Genomic DNA, 20,176 nt, shown 5'->3' with positions numbered 1-20,176 from the left:
AAGGGAAATGAGTCAGAGGGAGAAAGTCAAATACTGTATGATCTCACTCACAAGTAGAAAATAAAAACAACGACAAACATAAAGACAGGGATTGGATTGGTGGTTACCAGAGGGGAAGAGTGGAGGGAGGAGGACGAAAGGAGTGAACAGGCACATCTGTGTGGATTGTAATTAGTCTTTGGGTGGTGAACATGATGTAATCTACACAGGAATTGAAATATATAACAATGTACACCTGAATTTATATAATGTTATGAACCAACGTTACTGCAATTTAAAAAAAAAGAAAGAAAAAGGACATTAGGTAAAAACCAAGGAAATCTGAATAAAGTTTATAATAATGTATCCATATTGATTCATTACTGGCAACAAATGTACTTTACTAATGTAAGATATTAAAATAGGGGAAACTAGATGTGCAGTGTATGCAAACTCTGTACTATCTTTGCAACTTTTCTATAAATATAACTATTCTAAAATAAAAATGTTATTCAAATAAAAAGTTTTTTAAAAAATTTAAAAAGCATGAATATAGCTTAGTAAAGTATACTATGATCTTAAAAATAACCAAAAAAAAGACAAAATATATCTCTTACAATATAGAACTAAAATCTACATTCAACAATTAGATTTCTCCTCAAATTCACATAAAACACTTATAAAAATTATAAAAATTATCCAGGTACTAGGCCATTGAGAAATTTTCAACAAATTTTTAAAAATAGGTATCTTATAGACCACATTCTCTGAATATGTTAAAATTCAATTAGAAGGTAATAAAAAATATAAGTCCCCATCCACTTGGAAATTTTTAATAATTCTAAATAATTAATAGATCAAATAAAAAGTAATTATGAAAATTTAAAACACTTAAGAAATTAGTGAAAATATTCCATATCAAAAATTGTACAATGCGGTGAAAGTGTGCTTTGGGGAAATTTATCGCCTGAAATACTTATATTAAAAAAGAAGTGGGGCTGGCGCAGTGGCATAGTGGTGAAGTTCATGAGCTCCACTTCAGTGGCCCGGGGTTCCCAAGTTCAGATCCTGGGCACAGACCTACACACCACTCATCCAGCCATTCTGTGGCAGCATCCCACATACAAAATAGAGGAAGACTGGCACAGATGTTAGCTCAGCAACAATCTTTCTCCAGAAAAAAGAGGAAGATTGGAACACGTGTTAGCTCAGGGCCAAACTTCCTCACCAAAAAAAAAAAGAAGAAGAAGAAAGGCTGAAACCAGAGGCACCAAGTAGCCCATTAATGAGATTAGAAAATGACTAAATAAAACCCAAAGAAAGCAGAAGGAAGGATATAATACATATTAGAACAGAAATCAATGAAACAGTAAACAAAGAAACATTACAGAGGATTAACAAAGCCAAAGTCAAAAAAATAGCAACCTCTTAGGAAACTAATCAAGAAATAAACTAAGAAGAGATTTTACACTTTTCAGTGCTTGAAAAACTCTAAAGAGGCATAATATTTCATGACGTGAAAATTACATAAAATGAAATTTCACTGTCCAGTGGAACACAACCACGCTTGTTCATTTACGTGTTGTCTGTGGCTACTTTCACACTCATATGGCAGAACTGAGGCGTTGGGACAGAGATAGTATAGCCTGGAATACATGACTGGGCTGCGTGGTCCTCAGCTCCACAGGCTCAGAAAGCATCCCTCGGCAGCACACGGATTGCCTGTCAGGGTGAATTTGTGCTTGTAAAGTTCAGTGCCAACTTGTTAGTTTATAAGAGACTGTGTTTGTGTTGACCTCACAGTACAGCATCTGGGAAAACATATCATCAAAGAGTTACATACGAGCCTGGGATTAGAACAAGGACGGCGCAGTAATTTTGAGAAGCTTTTCTCAGTTCCTTTCCCTGATCAGGGTTTTACCAATCTTTGCTTTTTTTTTTTTTTTTTTACTGCAGTAACATTGGTTTATAACAATCTTTGCTTTTCGGAGGCTTCTTTTTTCTGACTTCCACGATTACAGACAGAATATAAAAGAACCTACTAAATTACAATGTTTCAGTCAGCCCCTCTGATTTTTATTTCAAGGTCACCTTGATTAGAACTTTGAGCCTTCCTAGGTGTTATTTAAAAAAACAAAAACAAAAACCTAGTTAGATCTAAGATCCATTTCGAGTTAGTTTTTGTGCACAATGTAAGGTCTGTGTCTAAATTCTTTTTTTTTTTTTTTTTGGATGTGGATGTCTAATTGTTCCAGTACAATTTATTGAAAAGACTATTCTTTCTTCATTTAATTGTCTTTGCTCTTTTGTCAAAGATCAATTGACTGTATTTGTGGGGATCTATTTCTGGGCTCTCTATTCTGTTCCATTGATCTAATTGTGCATTCTTTCATCAACACCACATTGTCTTGATTGCGGTAGCTTTATAAAGTGCTTTAAAGCTGGGTAGAATCTGTCCTTAGATTTTGTTGTTCTTCTTCAGTATTGTGTTGGCTATTCTGGGTATTTTGCCTTTCCTTATAAAATTCATAATCTGTTCATATCTATGAATTTTGATGTTAGATTTTTAACTTTATTTTAAAATATTTTAAAATTTTTATTGAGACTTTTTTTTGACCATGTGTTATTTAGAAGTATGTTGTTTAATCTCCAAATATTTTGAGATTACCTAGCTATCTTTCTGTTATTGATATCTAGTTTAATTTCATTATGATTTGGGATCATATTTTGTATGATCTTTATTCTTTTAAACTCGCTAAGGTGTGTTCTATGGCCCAGAGTGTGGTCTATCTTAGCGACCATTCAATGTGAGTTTGAGAAGAATGTGTATTCTGCTGTCGTGCGATGGGATATTGTGTAAAAGGCAATTAGATTCCAATGACTGATGGTTCTGTTCAACTACATCCTTCCCGATTTTCTGCCTGTTGAATCTGTCAATTACTGATATATGGTTGTCGAAGTCTCCAGGTATAATAGTGAGTTCATCCGTTTCTCCTTGCAATTCTAGCAGTTTTTGCCTCATGTATTTTGATGCTCTGTTGTTAGGTGCATACACATTAAGAATCATTACGTTTTCTTGGAGAATTGATCCCTTTATCATATGTAATATGCCTCTTTATCCCTGATAATTTTATTTGCTCTGAAGTCAGCTTTATCTGAGATCAGTATAGATACTCCCATTTTCTTTTGATTAGTGTTAGCATGCTGTGCTCCTCTCTTTCCTTTTTTTTTTTGCTTGAGGAAGATTGGCCCTGAGCTAACATCTGTTGCCAGTCTTCCTCTATTTTATACATGGGTTGCTGCCAGAGCAGGGCTTTGATGGGTGGTGTAGGTCTGTGCCCAGGATCCAAACCCAGAAACCCCAAGCCACCAAAGCAGAGCACGCCAAACTCAGCCACTATTGCCACCAGGCTGGCCCCTATCCTGTTACCTTTTAACCTATCTGTGGCTTTATAATAAAATGGGTTTCTTATAGGCAATATATAGTTAGGTCTTATTTTTTTATCTGCTCTGACAGTCTCTTTTAATTGGTGTATCTAGGCCATTCACATTTAAAGTGATTATTAATATAGTTGGATTTGTCACCTTAGAAAGTGAATTTGCCTGTTGTCCCCAAAATGACTTTATTCAGGAAGCGCCAAAAGTTGCAATTTGGGAATGTGCACGCTATGGCAAACCACAGGCAAACTGGAAAACAAAGCAAGGGAGCTGCTTTTATAGAGAAAAAGGGGGAGTAGGAAGGAGCTGCTCTAAATGAAAATCCATTGGAGGAAAGTAACTATCCAGGGCAGAAATGGCTTCCCATTGGCTAAGCTGTGGCATTTCCCATTGGCTGGGCTATTGCCCAGTGGCAGGGAAATCTTCCTTCAGTAATAAAGTCCTTTCACTTCCTATCAGAGATGCAAGTCTGTCTTCTCCAGTTTGGAGTAATTGACATGTGTGATGGGGTGAGAGCTTCCTCTACAGGCCTTCCCAACTCCAGTTTAGTTAAGGTTCTTTTATTAATTTCCACAAATTAATACGCACCTTGTGTGTAACTACTTTTTATTCATTGTACTTATTTCTTCTTTAAAATCTTCCCCTCTTTTTCTGTCTTCTCTGATTTAATTAAGCATTTTATCTGATTCCATTTTTCTTTCTATTTACCTTATCAACTATGCTTTTAAAAATATATTTTTAGTGGTTATTTGGAACTAATCTGAGTCCACCTTCAAATAACACTATACGGCTATACAGGCAGCATAGGTACTTTATAACCAAGTATTCCCAATTACTCTCTCCCATCCCTTAAGACATTGCTGTCATTCATTTTAATTATCCATATGGTATACTATCGAATACATTGTTGCTATTATTACTTTGAAAAACAATAACCTTTTAGGTTAATAAGAATAAAAGACTTGACTTTACCTTCACTGATTTCTTCTCTGATCCTTTCCTTTCTTTACGTAGCCCCGAGTTCCTGATCTATATCATTTCCTATCTCTCTGAAGAACTGGTTCCAGCACTTCTCGCAAAGCGGTTCTACTGGCAACAAAATGTCCTCCACGGCAGGTCGGCCAGTAGCATCGAGTCCTTCGGACGCCTAGAGAGGCCCGACCGAGCCCTGGGATCCGATTGGCGGGCGAGCTGGGTGGGGCGGAAGTTCCGGCGGGCGTTTCCGTCGGTGCGTCTGGCGCGCTGCTGCCGGCGTCGGACCCCCGCCCCCTGCGGCGGCGGAGCTGAGTGAGTGCGGCCGGGCGCCCGGCGCGGGCAGAGCGCGGCGTGGAGGCGGAGCGCCCGGCTGTGTGCGCGGAGGGCGGGCGCGCCGAAGCCCGCTCCCACGTGCCGGGCTCGGGGCCGCTGCGCGGGCGGCGTCGCGGCGAGGCCTCGCCGAGGAGGCGGAGCGCGGGCGGCGGGCGGCGGGCGGCGGGCGGCGGGCGGCGGGTGGAGGGTGGACGGCAGCGGCCGGGCGGGGACGGAGGGGGCGGGTTCAGTGCGAGGACGGGGGTGGGCGGCGGGCCATGGGCAGCGCCGGGACTGGTCCCCCGGGCCTTCTTCCCTCCGTGGCGCTCGCTAGACGCTGCCCGGACGATGACCGTTAAGGTTTAGTGTTTTCCTGTGTGGTTTGCAAACACTAGGCGAAGCGCTGCGTGCGTTTTTCTCACGTAACTCAAAATAGCCGGTGACGGTCAGCGGGGGTGTCGCGTCTGATGGTCTGTGGGGAAACTCGAGTCGCCCCCCGGAGACCCTTGCACTAGCAGGTGCTGGGTCCTGCCGGGGTCCAGAGCCCTGCTTCCGACAGCGCTCGGCGCCCCTCGGATGGGTCCGGAAGAGGAGGCAGAGCGTGTTAGGAAGGGCCGTCTGTGAATCGAAGAGGGCGCGCCAGGCCCGGGCCAGGGCTGGCTGAGGTTCAAAGGCCGCCCCTGGCCCACGTGGCCTCCGGTGGAGACTCAGGGAGGCCCGGGAGAAAAGAAATGGGCATCGGTAAGCGTGGGGTCACCTGCTAGTCAGAGAAAACCTTCCGGAGGCCAAGTGATGGTCAGAGGCTTGAGTGGCGAAGGTGGCACAGACAGGCTTTGTTCCCGGATGTGCCTGAGGTTCTCTGGGTTTTCCCTCAGGGTCACTCTAGACGGAAGTGTTTCTCCTTGTTTCCTTTTTATCATCAGGGAGGAAAAGCCCTTCTTAGAAGCCTCTTGGCAAACTTTCCTTCACATCTTCTTGACCAGAACTGGACCTCGTGGTCCCCTAGGGGCAAGGGAAAGCTGGGCGAGAAAAAGGGCACGTTTCTGCCTGGACTAAGGGGCTGTTTGCTTGGAAGTTTGGCTGGGCGGCCAGCTGTGTATCAGAGGCCAGTTGGGAAGGTTTTCCTGGGAGTGACACCTGGCGTCACGTGTCAGTCTAAGGTAAAACCAGACCATGTTCTAAAAGTCATGTGTCCTGGTAGTTTCCGTTGTGCACCCAGCGGGCTTCAACCTCTCCTGAATGTTGGACCTGTATAGCAAATGCCTTCATTCTCCACTTGTAAGTCTAACACCATGTGCAAAACAACTTTTAATTTTTACCCTTCAGATATATTCCTACAGTCTTATCTTTCTGAGTAAATGGAAATTTTATCATTTCAGTTGCTTGGGCCAAAGATCTTGGTATCTCATCCCACATCTAATTCATCAGCAAACCTTGTTTTATACCTTTGAAATGCATGTAAAATCTGACTACTTATCACCTGCTACCACCCGTCTAGTCCAATACACTGTCATTTCCAGCTGGATTATTGCTAGAGTCTCCCAACTGGTTTTCCTGCTTACACCCTTACACCTCCACCCTGACCCCCTAGTCTTTTGTCAAAGCAGCAGCTGGAGAGGCCATGTGTCACGTCATGTCACTCTGCCCAGGCCTTCCAGATGCTTTTCGTCTCATCCAGAGTAAAAGCCTAAGTTCTATAGCCTGTGAGGCACCCCTGTCTCCTCTCCATTGCCATCCCCTACTCTGCTTCAGCCCCTCTGGCCTTCTTGCCCTTCCTCCAACACATCAAGTGTGCTTGGGTCTCACAGCCTTGGCACTTGTGCTTCCCCATGCCAGGGATGTGTCTCCCCTGACATCTACATAGTGCCTTCTCTCACTCCACCCAGATCTCTACTTGGATGTTGCTCTATCACGGTGCCTTCTGTGGCCATCCTGTGTGAAGTACCCACCACCAAATGCTGCCCATTCTTTCTGTCCCTTATCTGTCACTTGACACAGGTATTGCATCTGTCAAACTGTTCACTTGTGCACTGCCTTAGAGCAGGACCCTGGTCTGCTTGTCCTCAGCTGTTTGCCCACTGCCCAGGACCTCTTAGGTGGGCCCAAGCTGCAGCCCATTGTCTCCTCTGACCAGGTGCACTGCCAAGGATCTGGCGTTTACGTGGTGGCCTTGGGATGCTGTCATACCATGGAGCTGCTTGGGGGACCTCATGGGAGGCAAGGGGATATGGTCTCAGGCTGCTGGATGCTCAGTCTTTCTGCCCTTCCTGGGGTTTTCAGGCAGCCCAAAACTGGGTCTCTGCTGCCACAGACCTCTTGAGGTCCAGGCCCAGAAGTCTCACAGTTGCTGGGGGAAACAAGCCCCGTCACAGTCTTCCCTCTCCCTGCAGCTCTGCCTGCCTCCTCGAGACAAGCTGCAGAGACCCAGTGATGGCCGTCAAGCATCTCCTTCCTGGTGGGCTCCAGGTGAGTGGTCCTCATGGAGACTCCTCTCTGTGGCCTCAGACTTTTCTTGCCTGGAGTCTCTCCATGGTTCCCTCTATCAGAGGCTAGTCTCAGAGGGTAGACAGCTCCCTGTTCTCACCAATGTCTTCAGCCCCTGAGTTGAAGTCCCTGAAATGTGCTCCACACTGTGTCTTCCAATCCCTGAACTGGGAATGGTGGAGGGCAGGGGCTGGGCAGACAGAGGCAAATGAAATGGTGCCTGCCTTGGAGAGCCCACTCTCAGAAAGACAGGCTGGTATGTGTGCTCAGAGTGGTTTGCCCGTCCTGAGCCTAGTGTCTCCTCCCCACCCACGCCCACCCTGGGCTTGCAACAAGATCTTGTCATTACAGGTCTTGGTCTCCTTTGAGGATGTGGCTGTGCTCCTCTCCCAGGAAGAGTGGGGCCTTCTGGACCCTGCTCAGAGGGGCCTCTACAGGGACGTGATGCTGGAGACCTACAGAAACCTGGTCTCGCTGGGTAAGGCTCCTCCCCAGAGCTCAGCTCTTGGCTTCCTGCTACATGAATGGCCCTGGGGACTGGGGCTGGGCTCGAGGCTCCTCACCTCCCTGGGCCCAGACATGGGGCATTTCTGACCCTGGGCCGAGGCAGGCCTGGTCTGCACAGAGGAGGGGACGGGCAGTGCCGGGGACACCCCCGCCCCAATTTTTTTGTAGGGATACAGAAGGAAAATGTCATTCACTGGTCACCAAGTGTATTTACATCCCCTGAGTTAATCTTCATTCTTCTTCGAGGTCGGTGGTGAGATGCACTGTTACAGATTAACCTAAAGCTGACAAATATCTTAAGTTCCTTGAGTTCAGACAGGCAGTCAGGGGAAGATCTGGGATTTGACTCCGTTTGGTTTCAGTGCCCTGCCTTATCCCAGAATGTGCTGCTGCCCTTTAGTCCTTCTGCTGGACATCAACACCTCCTCAACCACGAATCTTCTACTGTGATGTGTTCAGGCCCCAATTCTATTCCTTATCCATGGCCCCCAGAAGAACTGGGTTTGATTTTTTTTCATCTGGGCCGGAGGCTTGCGTCTGTCTCCATGGTTTGGAGACCGGGTGACAGAGGAGGTCACGACAGGCGTACAGGCACTGCCCACAGGGCAATCCTGCCCTGGACCTGGATGACTGATCAGTCTTGCTTCCTTTCTCTGGGGCAGGACTTCAAGGTTCCAAATCTGATGTCATCTCCAGGCTGGAGCAGGGGCAAGAGCCATGGGCCCCACACTCACCAAGAATTGAGGCGAGCTGGATCTGGAGGCTCAGGAGTGAAGGTGAGTCTGCAGGGACACCCCCTGCTCTCCTGCCTCTGCTCCCGGTTCTCCAGGCCCTTCTCCATGGCCTCTGGACCGAATCTCTTGTTAGCACCAGGGCTTTGCTTTCATTCTCCATCTTCTCTCTCTCCTTTTTTCTGGCTGTTAATGGCTCCTATTCTGTGCCCATAAATGGGTTCCTGTTTTTTTACCCTAGAAAATGCTCCTACAATCCCAGAAAAGAGCTCAGGTGTCTTTCCCTAGCAGCTAGCTCCCTGCCCTGGCTACCTCCCAGTTTCTTCCATGTCACCCACTCTTCCTCAGACCTTGCTGGCCGGCTCTGCCTTGGCTGCTTAGAGACACCACTTGGGGAGACCACCTAGAGAGAGACATGCCCTCCTGCTCAGACTCTCACTCCTGCCATTGCTTCCTCACAGTTCCCAGGCCCTTTGTGTTTCCATGTGAATTTTAAAATCAGCTTGTTGATTTCTGAAAAAAAGCCTGCCGGCATTTTTGTTGAGATTGCATTGAATCTATAGATCAATCTGGGGAGAATTGACATATGTTGAGTTTCCTGACCCATGAAAAAGGTGTATGTCTCCATTTATTTATATCTTAGTTTCTCAGTAATCTATTACAGTTTTCTACATGCAGGCATTTTATAACTTTTGTCAGATTTATCCCTAAGTATTTCATAGCTTTTGATGGTATTGCACAAGGTGTTCATTACTTGTATGTAAAAATACAGTTGATTTTTGCAAATCATTCTTGTACCCTGCAACCTTGCAGAGCCCATTCATCTAACCTTGTGCTACATAGCCTCTTGTACACCATGGTGGATGCATGCCATGGGAACAGTGGGCATGTGGGAGAACAGGTCCCTGTTGGCAGGAAGGAGGTGCAGGTAGCAGAGGTGCAGTAAAATAACTGAGTGGTAGCATGGCCTCTCTGTCTCTCTCACCTGATGAAACAGAACCAGTTAAACTTACTTTTGGGGTCCCCCTCAGTTTCTCCACATGCAGTGTACCACCCTCTGTGGGTTAACAATCTCTTAAACATTGTCCCCTGATGACTCTTTTCTGTCCTGTCATTCTTCCTTGCCTGTACAAAGAGGTAGTTTATCTCCCAGGAGATTTCCCAGAGCCTGTGATGCAACCTCCCATATGGCTTCTTAAGGGCTCAGTCTGTGCTAGGATGGTAGGTCCTTTGTATGAGTTATTTCTAATTGTCATATAATCTACAAGAATGAAACTTCACAGCATTATTTTCCCTATTTCATAGGCAAGGAAGCTGATGATCAGAGAGATTCGTCAGTTACATCTAGCTGGGGAGCACTGGGGTTTGAACCAGAGCCACATGGGCTCCAGAGACTGTGTGGTTCCTTCTGCACCACTTGAGACCAGTGTGGACTTTGTCCTTCTGCCCAGTTGCAAGGATGTTCCTGCTCCTTCAGCTGAGAATTTGACATGCTTCTCCTCCAGGTGGCTTTGTGACATCCTGTGGTTTTGCCTCCTGGGCAGGAGGAGGAGCCTAAGAAGGAACTAAAAGCAGTGGGAAAGTAGGGGTTGCAAGGACAAGCAAGCCCAGGCAGAAGAGTTTGTCAAGGACAGGCTGGTCAGTTAGTCAGGGAATGTGGATGAGTTCATATATGTCAGTGTGTGCCAGGTGCTCAGCTGGGCTCTGGCTTATGATGGTGAACAAGCTAGGTGGCATCCTTATGTCTCTTGAGCCCATAGTATGCAGGGGAGAAGAGGCCTGAACAGAGACACATGTTCAAGAAGTGGACAGGACCACATCAGGCAGGGCCTGGCAAACTGCGTTAGATGTGATTCTTATCCCAGGGGAGTAGAAAGCTGTGAAATGTGTATTTAAAAATAATTATTTTTATACAGTGAACATGTATCATTTTAGGAAAACAACAAAACTGAGCCATGTAGGGAAGTACGGCCGTGAGAATAAAACATCACCCCAAATCTTGCTGCGCAGACATGTTCATTCTTGGCATTATATGACAGTATTTCATAGACCCAAATGCATTGGCTCAACCAGATAGAAATTTGTTTGCCTCATTTAGCGGAGTCCCTGTTTAGTGGGTTCTCTGTTTGACATGCTTCTTCGGAGGCTGGTTTGCGTGTCTGGTTTCTCTCCCATCCTCTGGAGCAGCATGCCCAAATGCTCATCTGCAGGTTTAACACTGGGTCAGACGCCTCTGTCCTCAGGCTTGTGAGAAGGGGAAAGAGAGTGGAGGAGGCAGATCGACTGCTGTGGAGGCTCTGGCCTTGAAGTAGCCCGCCTCGCTTTCACTCACATTCCACTGGTGAGAATTCAGTTATGTGGCCACACTTCATACCATTATTTTCCTAGTTGTTGCTCTAGAACTTACCATATGCATGTTAACTTATCAGAATCTACTTCTGGTTTATACTGACAATTCCAGTGACATGGAATTGTTACTCCTGTATAGCTCTATTTCCTCTTCTCCCTTTTTGTGCTCTTTTTGTGCAATTACATCTATGTATGTTACAAATGCAACAATACATTTTTATAATTATTGCTTTATATAATTTTATGTCTATTATGGAAAAGAGCAAGCATATATTTATAGTTTGCTGCTGTCATTTCTTTACTGCAGTACAATTCTGCTGTCACCCACCTCCTTTGTGCTGTTTTTGGCACATGTAATACATTTCTATCTGTAATACCGTGATTTATATTAAGAAGTATGTATTTGGTCCTTGTCCCCATTCTGGCACAGAACTCCTAAAACCCTTGGAATTTCCTAAACGATGAGAACAATAAAGATTGCTCTATTGCGGGCCAGTCCCATGGCTGAGTGGTTAAGTTCACACGCTCCGCTTCGACTTGCATGCTCAGCTTCGACAGCCCAGGGTTTCACTGGTTCGGATCCTGGGCGCGGACCTAGCACCACTCATCAGGCCATGCTGAGGCAGCGTCCCACATGGAAGAACCAGAAGGACCTACAACTAGAATATACAACTATGGTTTAGTGAGCTTTGGGGAGGAGAAGGAAAAGAAAAAGAAGATTGGGAACAGATGTTAGCTCAGGTGCCAGTCTAAAAAAAAGATTGCTCTGCTGCTTTTGACAGTGCCCTGGGGTATAAATAGCTCAGCAGTCTGATTCTCTTAAATTTGGGCAGCATTTTTTTTAAGTCAGCCTTAGAGGTTTGTTCTGACTCCAGGAGGGTGGGTGGAAGAAGGGATCCCCTGCCCACTCAGCCATGCTCACCAGCGATTTTGTGTCTTTAACTTGGAGTTGGAGGGAGCAATAAATGCTGGTGGCCTAACCTCCTGGTGAGAGACGGTGAGCCTTCCTTGGGAGCTAAGGGGAGAGGGAGCCCCTTCTTGCCCCACCTAACTGGAGTGGAGCATCTGTCATGCTGAGCTGAGAGGATGGGGGCAGAGTGGGTCATGGTTCAAATGCCACACACTCAGAGTTCTTACCAAGTTTTAGTAGATTTTCTTGAATAAATATTTCTTCGTTTGCTTTGGGTTTTTTTTTTAGAAGGATATACTTTATTTTATTTTTTTGCAGAGGAAGATTTGCCCTGAGCTAACATCTGCCAGTCATCTTCTATTTTGTATATGGGTCACCACCAGGGCATGGCCACTGACAGACGAGTGATATAGATCTGCGCCCAGGAACCAAACCAGGGTCATTGAAGCGGAGCATGCCACACTTAACCACTAGGCCACCCGGCCCCCTACATTTGCTGTTTGTCCTTAGGACAATTTCCAGAGACTTTATTTTGTGTGTGTCTGAGGAGGATTGGCCCTGAGCTAACATCTGGTGCCAGTCTTCCTCTACTTTATGTGGGACACTGCCACAGCATGGCTTGACAAGTGGTGCTAGGTCCCTGCCTGGGATCCAAACCTGTGAACCCCAGGCCGCCAAAGCAGAGCACTCAGACTTAACCACTATGCCACTGTGCTGGCCCCTCCCGAGACTTTAAATGGTTCTTAGTTTGGAGCTTTTTTTGGTTTGGGGGTTTTTTTAATAGTTCCTGCCAGCTTTGCTTGCTTTCCTGTGATGTGGATCCAGAGTTCTTTACACTGTCATCCTGGAAGTGGACTTTCATGGCTTTCAATTTTGAAGAACATTTTTCTGGATGTGAAACTAGGTTGGCAGTTACTTGCTTCAGCACATTAAAATGTGCTTTGATCTGCTGTCTCCCACTTCTAAAGTCAGAAAGTCAGTCTGCAGTCTTATTTTGCTTTGAATGTGACCTGTCTTTACTCCTGCTGCTTTTAATGTTTTCTTTCTTTGGTTTTCAGCAGTTTGACTATGTTATACCTAGGTGTGGTTTTCTTTGAATTTATCTTACTTAGGGTTCTTAGAGCTTTTCGAATCTATTGTCTGTAGACTTTTATCAGTTGTAGAGAATTCTAGGCCAGTATTTCTTAGCATCTCTCTTCTGCCCTGTTCCCTTTCTCCTCTCCTGGGATGTGAGTGTACACACTGCGCCTTTCTGCCATGTCACACTGCTTCCTGCACTCTCTTCTGTATTCCCTGTTCTTTTCATTCTCTCCGTGTTTCAATCCGAATACTTACGTGCCTTCCTGTTGAGTAATCATCTGTTCTGTTATGTCCTGTCTGATAATAAGCTCTCTCTCTATTGAACTCTTAAGTTTTCATTTGATTTCTGGTGTTTTTCTTACATATTTCTTTGTTTTCTTACATATACTAAACATAGGTTTGGTTTGCTTTTTTCTTTTTATCTTGGTTCATGACTATCTGAATCAGCTTTGGGTTTGTTTCTATTGTATATTGTTTTTCCTCTTGGTTTCTTGTCATTTAGTCTTTTTTAAACATGCCTTCTGATATTTAATTGTCAGTTATTATAGATAAAGAATTATAGAGGCCCTATATGATGTTACACTCTTGAAAGAGGATTAAGTCTCCTTCTGGCAGATGGATAATGTGCCACTGTGCCACCTTGTCTGTCAGGGGGTTCGTCTTAGGCTTTGTTAGGGCTGGTCTGATACTCAGAAAAAAAATTCCCTGCTCACTGGTGACCTTTGAGGAATGTAAGAAACTGATTTATTATGCTGGACATTGGTAAGTAAAAGAATCAAGTATTTATTCTCCCTTTACTAGATATATTAAATACCTCAGGATAACTAAACAATTGATGAGTAGAACTTTCTCTTCATTGAAGTTCCGGGTGAAAAAGAATGAATGACAGGATTAGAAATCACTATTTTGCAATCCCAAATTTAAAAACAAATATGATTACTAATGGCTGTTAACATCACAAAAAGAGAAGCAACGAGACATTTTGCACCTCCTGATGGGAAAATATTCTACCACATGTGGAGAGGTTTTTGTGTTAAAAAAAAAAAGAAAGAAATCAAGCCTAAATCCTGAGATATCAACTAAAATACCTACGTACAGAAGCAGCTAATACTACCACATCCTTCCTCTAACCCTGCGTGAAGAATATCCAACAGCAGGCATCTTCTACCTATGGCAAAAGCTAGGGGATTGCCTCAAAAAAAAAGAAATAGCCCTAGAGCAAAGACCTCCAAATTTGAGCATTTGGGGGTGCCCTGGCCTTATAGCTACCACCTCACTCAAGTGCCCTTCCAATTGGCAACACCACTCATACACAGAGTTCCCAAGCATCTTCTTAGTGCCTCTGTTTAAAATACAGACAGGCAGGGGCCGGCCTGGTGACGTAGTAGTTAAGCTCGCATGCTCCACTTCAGCAGCCTGGGGTTCACGGGTTTGGATCCTGGGCACAGACCAGCACACCACTCATCAACCCACACTGTGGCAGCATCCCACGTACAAAATAGAGGAGGATTGGTACAGATGTTAGCAACAATCTTCCTCACCAAAAACTAATTAATTAATTAATTAAATACAGGCATCCAGGGGCCACCAGATATCTGAGGGAAATGGCAGGGTGAACCAGTGTGAGACATTGCTTCGTGATTCACAGATCACTCTGTTCTGTGGTTTGTCATTTTTTTCACATTCTTTATTCTGTTTCCTACCTGGTGAAATACAACCTCTTGATTAGGATCACCTTTTTAGACTCTGGTCCTAAGATGCTGAAGGCTCTTAATACCTCAGATAACCCTGACAGAAGCCACAGGAGTTTGGGTGTTTGCCATCCACAACCTGCCCCTTCAGGCTGCTTATGGGTTTCTAGAATAAATTATCGTTTGCTTTTTACCTTTAATACTTTGAATATTACAATAAGTCCCTTTGAAATACTGCGAGTGGTTCACTGAAGTCTCTTAAGACTACTTAACCCAATTTTGGACCCTGTCCAGTTAACATTTTCAGCTCAGCCTTCCTGTTCTGGCTAAACAGCCAGAAGTAACAGCCTGTTACAGCTCTGATCACACCACTGTCTACAGGAGAGATTCCACTGTGCTTTTGTGGTATCTCAAATAGGGCTCCCCTCTGCCTGTCCTGACCTGGCCTGTCCTTCCAACTGTCTTTGTATCCATGTGATTCAATGATTTTGTTTGGGTTTGGGGTTTTTTTGTTTTGTTTTGTAAATTTCCTTTCATTGGGACTAAGAATTCAGTGATACTACAGTTTTTACAAATTTTCAGGTCCTTTTATTCATTGGGAATGTGTGGGGTGGACTGTTGCACACATTGGCTTTTTTGCCTGTGCTGTGCCTGCTATTTGAATGAGTAGGTTGCTTCTTCATTTCTGTTTTTCTCTATTTTCCCTGCTTTGCTTCCGTGAAACTAAGTTGTGCAGATCAAATGGTTTTTCCCATTATCCATTACTCTGTATACCCTACATTCATTATAAGTCATTTATCATTCATTTATTTTTTCAACAAATGTTTGGATACTTGTTATGTGTAAGCCATGAAAGATACCTTGTTCACAAAGTTTACAGCAGTGACAGGATCACCACAGGCAGTGAGGTTCTCCACCACCACTCCCTTCTTCCTCATTGCCCTCCTCACCTCTGAGAACTTTCCCCTCCGGTCACGCCTCACTGTCCCTGCCCATCGTGCCAGTGAGCCTGTCTGCAGATGTCAGCCTCTGGCCTCGGGCTTCTTCCTCCCTCCCTCCCACGCCAGCTTTCATTGCTGTGATGGCATGCTTCCCTCTCCTCTGCTTTCTTCTCCTCTTCCGAGTGAGGTTGTTTGTGGTTTTTTGTTCTGAGAATCCACTAAACCCCCGGGAGACAGTTGTTTCATATAAGTGTTCTTATTTATGCTCTAATTCTTTCTCCTGTAGTAAAACGCAAGTAACTCATTTTTTCTTCATTCTTTCAGGTTATGAGTCTAGGATGGAAAAGAAGGAGCTAACTCCAATGCAGGAAATGTCCGAAGAAATGGAATCCCAGAGAGCAAAATCAGAAAAATATTTAAGGAATATTTCCAAGGAACCTGATTTTGAAGGGATGAGTAAAATTGAGGGCAAATTAAAGAATTACTGGAGAAAATCTTCAGTGGAAGGACTTAAGAAATCCTTCTCCCAGAACAGCAGTTTCAGGCCAGTGACAGTGACACATGTGAAAACCCCCACAGGGGAGGAATGCCAGAGATTCAGTGCTATTGAGGTAAACTGCGCTGCAGACCCAAACCCTGTCAGCTCTCATAGAGTGTCTAGAGGGGAGGGTCTCCTTCAGAGTGTGTCACATGTAGAAAACTTTCAACAAAGTAAGGAGCTCGTTAACCTCCAGAGTTTCCATCTGGGAGAAGGAGCATTTCAGACAGACGTGTTTGTGAGTTCGCCCAGGCAGAGTTTAGTTCTTAGTGAGAAGCCGAGGATTAACAATCCACAGAAACCCTGTGAGTGTACTAAGTGTGGGAAAAGTTTCCGTCAGAGTAGAGCTCTTGTTCAGCATCAGAGGATCCATGCTGGAGAGAAGCCCTTCAGGTGTGGTGAGTGTGGAAAAGCTTTCAGTCGACACTCTTTCCTTAGCAAACATCAGAGAATTCGCAGTGGTGAGAAGCACTACACATGTGGTGATTGTGGCAAAGCTTTCAGTGCTTGTTCGTGCTTTGTGCAGCATCATAACAGTCACTCTGGAGAAAGACCCTACAAGTGCAGTGAATGTGGGAAAGCTTTCAGTACACATTCATCTTGTACTCAACATCTTAAAATTCACACTGGGGAGAAACCTCATGAGTGTAATCAGTGTGGGAAAGCCTTTAGTCATAGCTCTAACCTGATTCATCATCAGAGGATTCACAGTGGAGAGAAACCTTACAAGTGTAAGGAATGTGGGAAAGCCTTCAGTAGACAGTCACACCTCGTCCAGCATCAGAGAGCTCACTCTGGAGAGAGACCTTACGACTGCACTGAGTGTGGCAAAGCCTTCAGTGCACGGTTGTCTCTCGTTCAACATCAGAGGATTCATACAGGAGAAAAACCCTATGAATGTAATCAATGTGGAAAATCCTTTAGCCTGAACCGAACGCTTATTGTCCATCAGAGAATTCACACTGGAGAGAAACCCTACAGGTGTAATGAGTGTGGAAAATGCTTCAGTCAGCGCTCACAAGTTATTCAACATAAGAGAATTCACACTGGAGAGAAGCCTTATATCTGCAACGAGTGTGGAAAGTCATTCAGTGCTCGCCTGTCTCTTGTCCAGCATCAGAGGATTCACAGTGGAGAAAAGCCTTATGAGTGTAACAAGTGTGGGAAAGCCTTCAGTCAAAAGGGACATCTTATTCAGCATCAGCGAATTCACACTGGAGAGAAACCCTATGAGTGTAGTGAGTGTGGAAAGGCTTTCAGCCAGAGCTTTAATCTTATTCACCATCAAAGAACACACAATGGTGAGAAGCCCTATGAATGCAACGAGTGTGAGAAAGCCTTCAGCGTGCTCTCTTCCCTCGTTCAGCATCAGAGAGTACACAACGGAGAGAAGCCCTACGAGTGCCACAGATGTGGAAAGGCCTTCAGCCAGGGCTCACACCTAATTCAGCATCAGAGGAGTCACACCGGAGAGAAGCCCTATGAGTGTAACAAGTGTGGAAAAGCCTTTGGGCAGATCTCTACTTTAATTAAGCACGAGAGGACGCACAACGGAGAGAAGCCCTATGAGTGCAGGGACTGCGGGAAGGCCTTCAGCCAGAGTGCACACCTGCTCCGCCACCGGAGAATCCACACTGGAGATCATCCGTACGAGTGCAGGGACTGTGGGAAGGCCTTCAATGTTCGCTCCTCTCTCATCCAGCATCACAGGATTCATACTGGCGAGAGGCCTTATGAGTGTAGTGAGTGTGGCAAGGCCTTCAGTCAGCATTCACAGTTTATTCAGCATCAGAGGACTCACACTGGAGAGAAACCCTATGTGTGCAATGAGTGTGAGAAGTCCTTCAGTGCACGCTTATCCCTTATTCAACACAAGAGAATTCACACTGGAGAGAAACCCTACAAGTGCACAGAATGTGGAAAATCCTTCCGGCAAAGCTCTCACCTTACCCGACATCAGAGAATTCACAATGGAGAGCAACCTTACAAGTGTAATGAATGTGGGAAAACTTTCAGTCAGAGAATAAGTCTTATCAGTCATGAGAAAATTCATGAGGTTCATGTTGGAGAGCAAGCCTGTAAGTGTAATAAGTGTGGGGAAGTCTTTAGTGCACAGGCAGCTTTCATTCAGCATCATAAAGTTCACAGTGGAAAGTAATCGCCTTATTCGATCAATTCTTCACTGGTTTACATCAGGAGAGTCACCCTGATGACACTGCCACTGCTTAATGACATTCATTTCAGATATTCAGCTCTTCAGAGATTTAACTGTCTCCCAGTGAGCTCCTAACCAAAGGCAGGCTGCCAAATTACATGGTACAACTTCTAAGGCAATGTGCCTTCCCTGAGAGTTGGAGGATGGCCTCTGCTTGAGGACTTTAAACAAGTGCAATTGAAATACACTTATTTAGGGCGTGTTTATAGCACCAGATGTTAAAGTACTGTTAGGTATTTCATTTGGCCACTGGCTTTTCTTTTCTTTCTTCTTCATCATCTATTTCAGCTTCAAAAAGAGTAATTGGGATCCTTGTACTTTCAAGTGTGATGGAACCAGGTTGAGGCTTTCTTATGTATTTGTTTGGCCCTTTTCAAAATGTTTTTGTTCAATTGTGAGAGATATGGTACTTTAACTTCAAAAGTGTTATTTTTTTTCAGCAGCAAATAACCCACACAGGAGAGAAACCTCATGAGTATAAGCAAAGTCTGTTAAGGAATGAGATGAGGCTTGTGTGTAGATTCAAACAGTTGAGATCCTGCCAAGAAGTCAAATGATAAGTGTACAATGGGTTTTTCTGCAAGGTAATTTGGAAAGAAAAAACCCTGTGAATTGGGAGGAAAATAGGCATAAAGTAGATACGTGATGGCATGGGACACAACTTACAGATTCTGTTCTTAAAGCCAAGATTGGTGTATCCCATCAGTTCCTACAGGAAAGCAGGTGAGTAGCCGTAGCTGCTCCCTTTTCCTGGGCAGCTCAGCACTGAGCAGGGTGGCGGGGAAGGCAGGTCCTGCTGCTGCCACAGGACGGGACCAGGTGAGGCAGGGCCGTGGCAGTGAGCAGCTTTCAGTAGGTGGATACTCGTGCAGGTTGTCAACGCGTGAGCTGGTGTCTGCGCTGGAAAGGTGCCTGTTCTTCTCTGGAGCCATGTTGGTCAACAGTGTCTCAGTGTCCTTCAGTTCTCACCTGGTGTTTGAGATGAGGGTAAATGTCCCAGGAGCTCTGTTTTCCTAAGCGCAGTCGTCAGAGTTGCTGCCCCTGTCCTCTGGGGCCTCTGCCCGATTCACTCACATGTGGTTCACTCCAGCATCCTTAGAACCCTGTTCTCCAGAAACTTCTATAGTACTGTCGTCTTATTTTGTGGAAGAAAGAAGATTAGCATGAAAATGGGCTGAAACAGGGTTATAAATATGAGAAATTCAGCAAAAGCAGTCTGTGAGAGACAGTTCCAGAAACAAATCTGGCAACTGAAAGTGGCTATAGAGTCTGATGAGCAAGCTGGATGTCATATATGCAGACACTTCAGAAGGGGTTGACCACTCGTGACTTGGGATAAACTGTAATGGAACAGTGCTTTGTGTCTAAGAATCAGGGTAAGGAAGAGATGAAATGAAAGAAAAGGTAAGAGCAATGAATTATTTAATAATTGGACATTATTCCCTTATAATATTCTTTTCACTAGTAAATTGTTCCAGTTTTCCTATTTATTAAAGGAACTTCCTCTTAGAAGTTGGCCGATCTTTTCTCCTTACATTAACCTGGCCTGTGGCTCAGGCCTTATTCGCCAGCCTTTGTCCATATAGTAGTAGTGGTGGTCTTTATTCATTTTAGGATTTTGAAAAGCTGATTGGAAAATCTGCCTCTTGGTGATAATCTTCCTAAGCACACTTCACCACAAATAGCTTTGACTTGTTTTTTTTTAACTGGAATGAATTCCCTCTGAAGATAATGGTTATCATGTGCTGAAGAAAAATTCAGTCAACAAACCTTTGCCTTTTTTACCTTAGCGTGTGCCAGGAACTGTGATAAATGCTACTGGGTTTTCTCATTTAATCCTCGCATCAACTCAGTGAAGTAGGTACTTTGATTAACCCCGTTTTACAGTGAGACTGAGGCACAGAGGCAGCTCAGTGGCTGCACTGGCACCACGTGGCTCCACTTCCCGTGCTCCTGGAACACCTCCTGAGCACCTGCTGCAGGCTGGCACCCCCAAGAGTTAAGTCACTGCTGGCAGGGAGCTTGC

The 20,176-nt window shown here is 44.8% G+C and overlaps 1 protein-coding gene across 4 annotated transcripts; it reads left to right on the top strand.

Annotated features, from left to right (window-relative positions):
- Nucleotides 1-4,379: 4,379 nt before the first annotated feature.
- LOC103554899 (zinc finger protein 252-like) lies at nucleotides 4,380-19,662 on the top strand. 4 transcript variants are annotated; one of them, XM_008526183.2, is made up of 5 exons: nucleotides 4,380-4,704; nucleotides 7,095-7,170; nucleotides 7,540-7,666; nucleotides 8,358-8,471; nucleotides 15,722-19,662. In XM_008526183.2, exons 2-5 carry the CDS (start codon nucleotides 7,135-7,137, stop codon nucleotides 18,091-18,093), a joined length of 2,649 nt encoding a protein of 882 aa, XP_008524405.1. In that variant the 5' UTR covers nucleotides 4,380-4,704; nucleotides 7,095-7,134; the 3' UTR covers nucleotides 18,094-19,662. The 4 variants fall into 4 exon arrangements, with proteins under 4 accessions (XP_008524405.1, XP_008524404.1, XP_008524407.1 ...); XM_008526185.2 differs by lacking the exon at nucleotides 4,380-4,704 and adding an exon at nucleotides 5,315-5,445; XM_008526184.2 differs by lacking the exon at nucleotides 4,380-4,704 and adding an exon at nucleotides 5,846-5,982.
- Nucleotides 19,663-20,176: the final 514 nt, after the last annotated feature.

Source organism: Equus przewalskii, chromosome 8, assembly GCF_037783145.1.
Source record: "Equus przewalskii isolate Varuska chromosome 8, EquPr2, whole genome shotgun sequence".
In the NCBI taxonomy this organism is placed as follows: Eukaryota; Metazoa; Chordata; class Mammalia; order Perissodactyla; family Equidae; genus Equus; species Equus przewalskii.
Note: the sequence above shows the minus strand (reverse complement) of the source record. Positions and strands in the feature narration are given on the sequence as shown.

Coding starts and splice junctions, on each gene's coding strand:
- LOC103554899 (XM_008526182.2), top strand. CDS start 6,880: ATGCTGTCATACCATGGAGCTGCTTGGGGGACCTCATGGGAGGCAAGG. Junction 7,171..7,539: donor TCCTTCCTGGTGGGCTCCAG/GTGAGTGGTCCT, acceptor TTGTCATTACAG/GTCTTGGTCTCCTTTGAGGA. Junction 8,472..15,721: donor CTGGAGGCTCAGGAGTGAAG/GTGAGTCTGCAG, acceptor TCATTCTTTCAG/GTTATGAGTCTAGGATGGAA.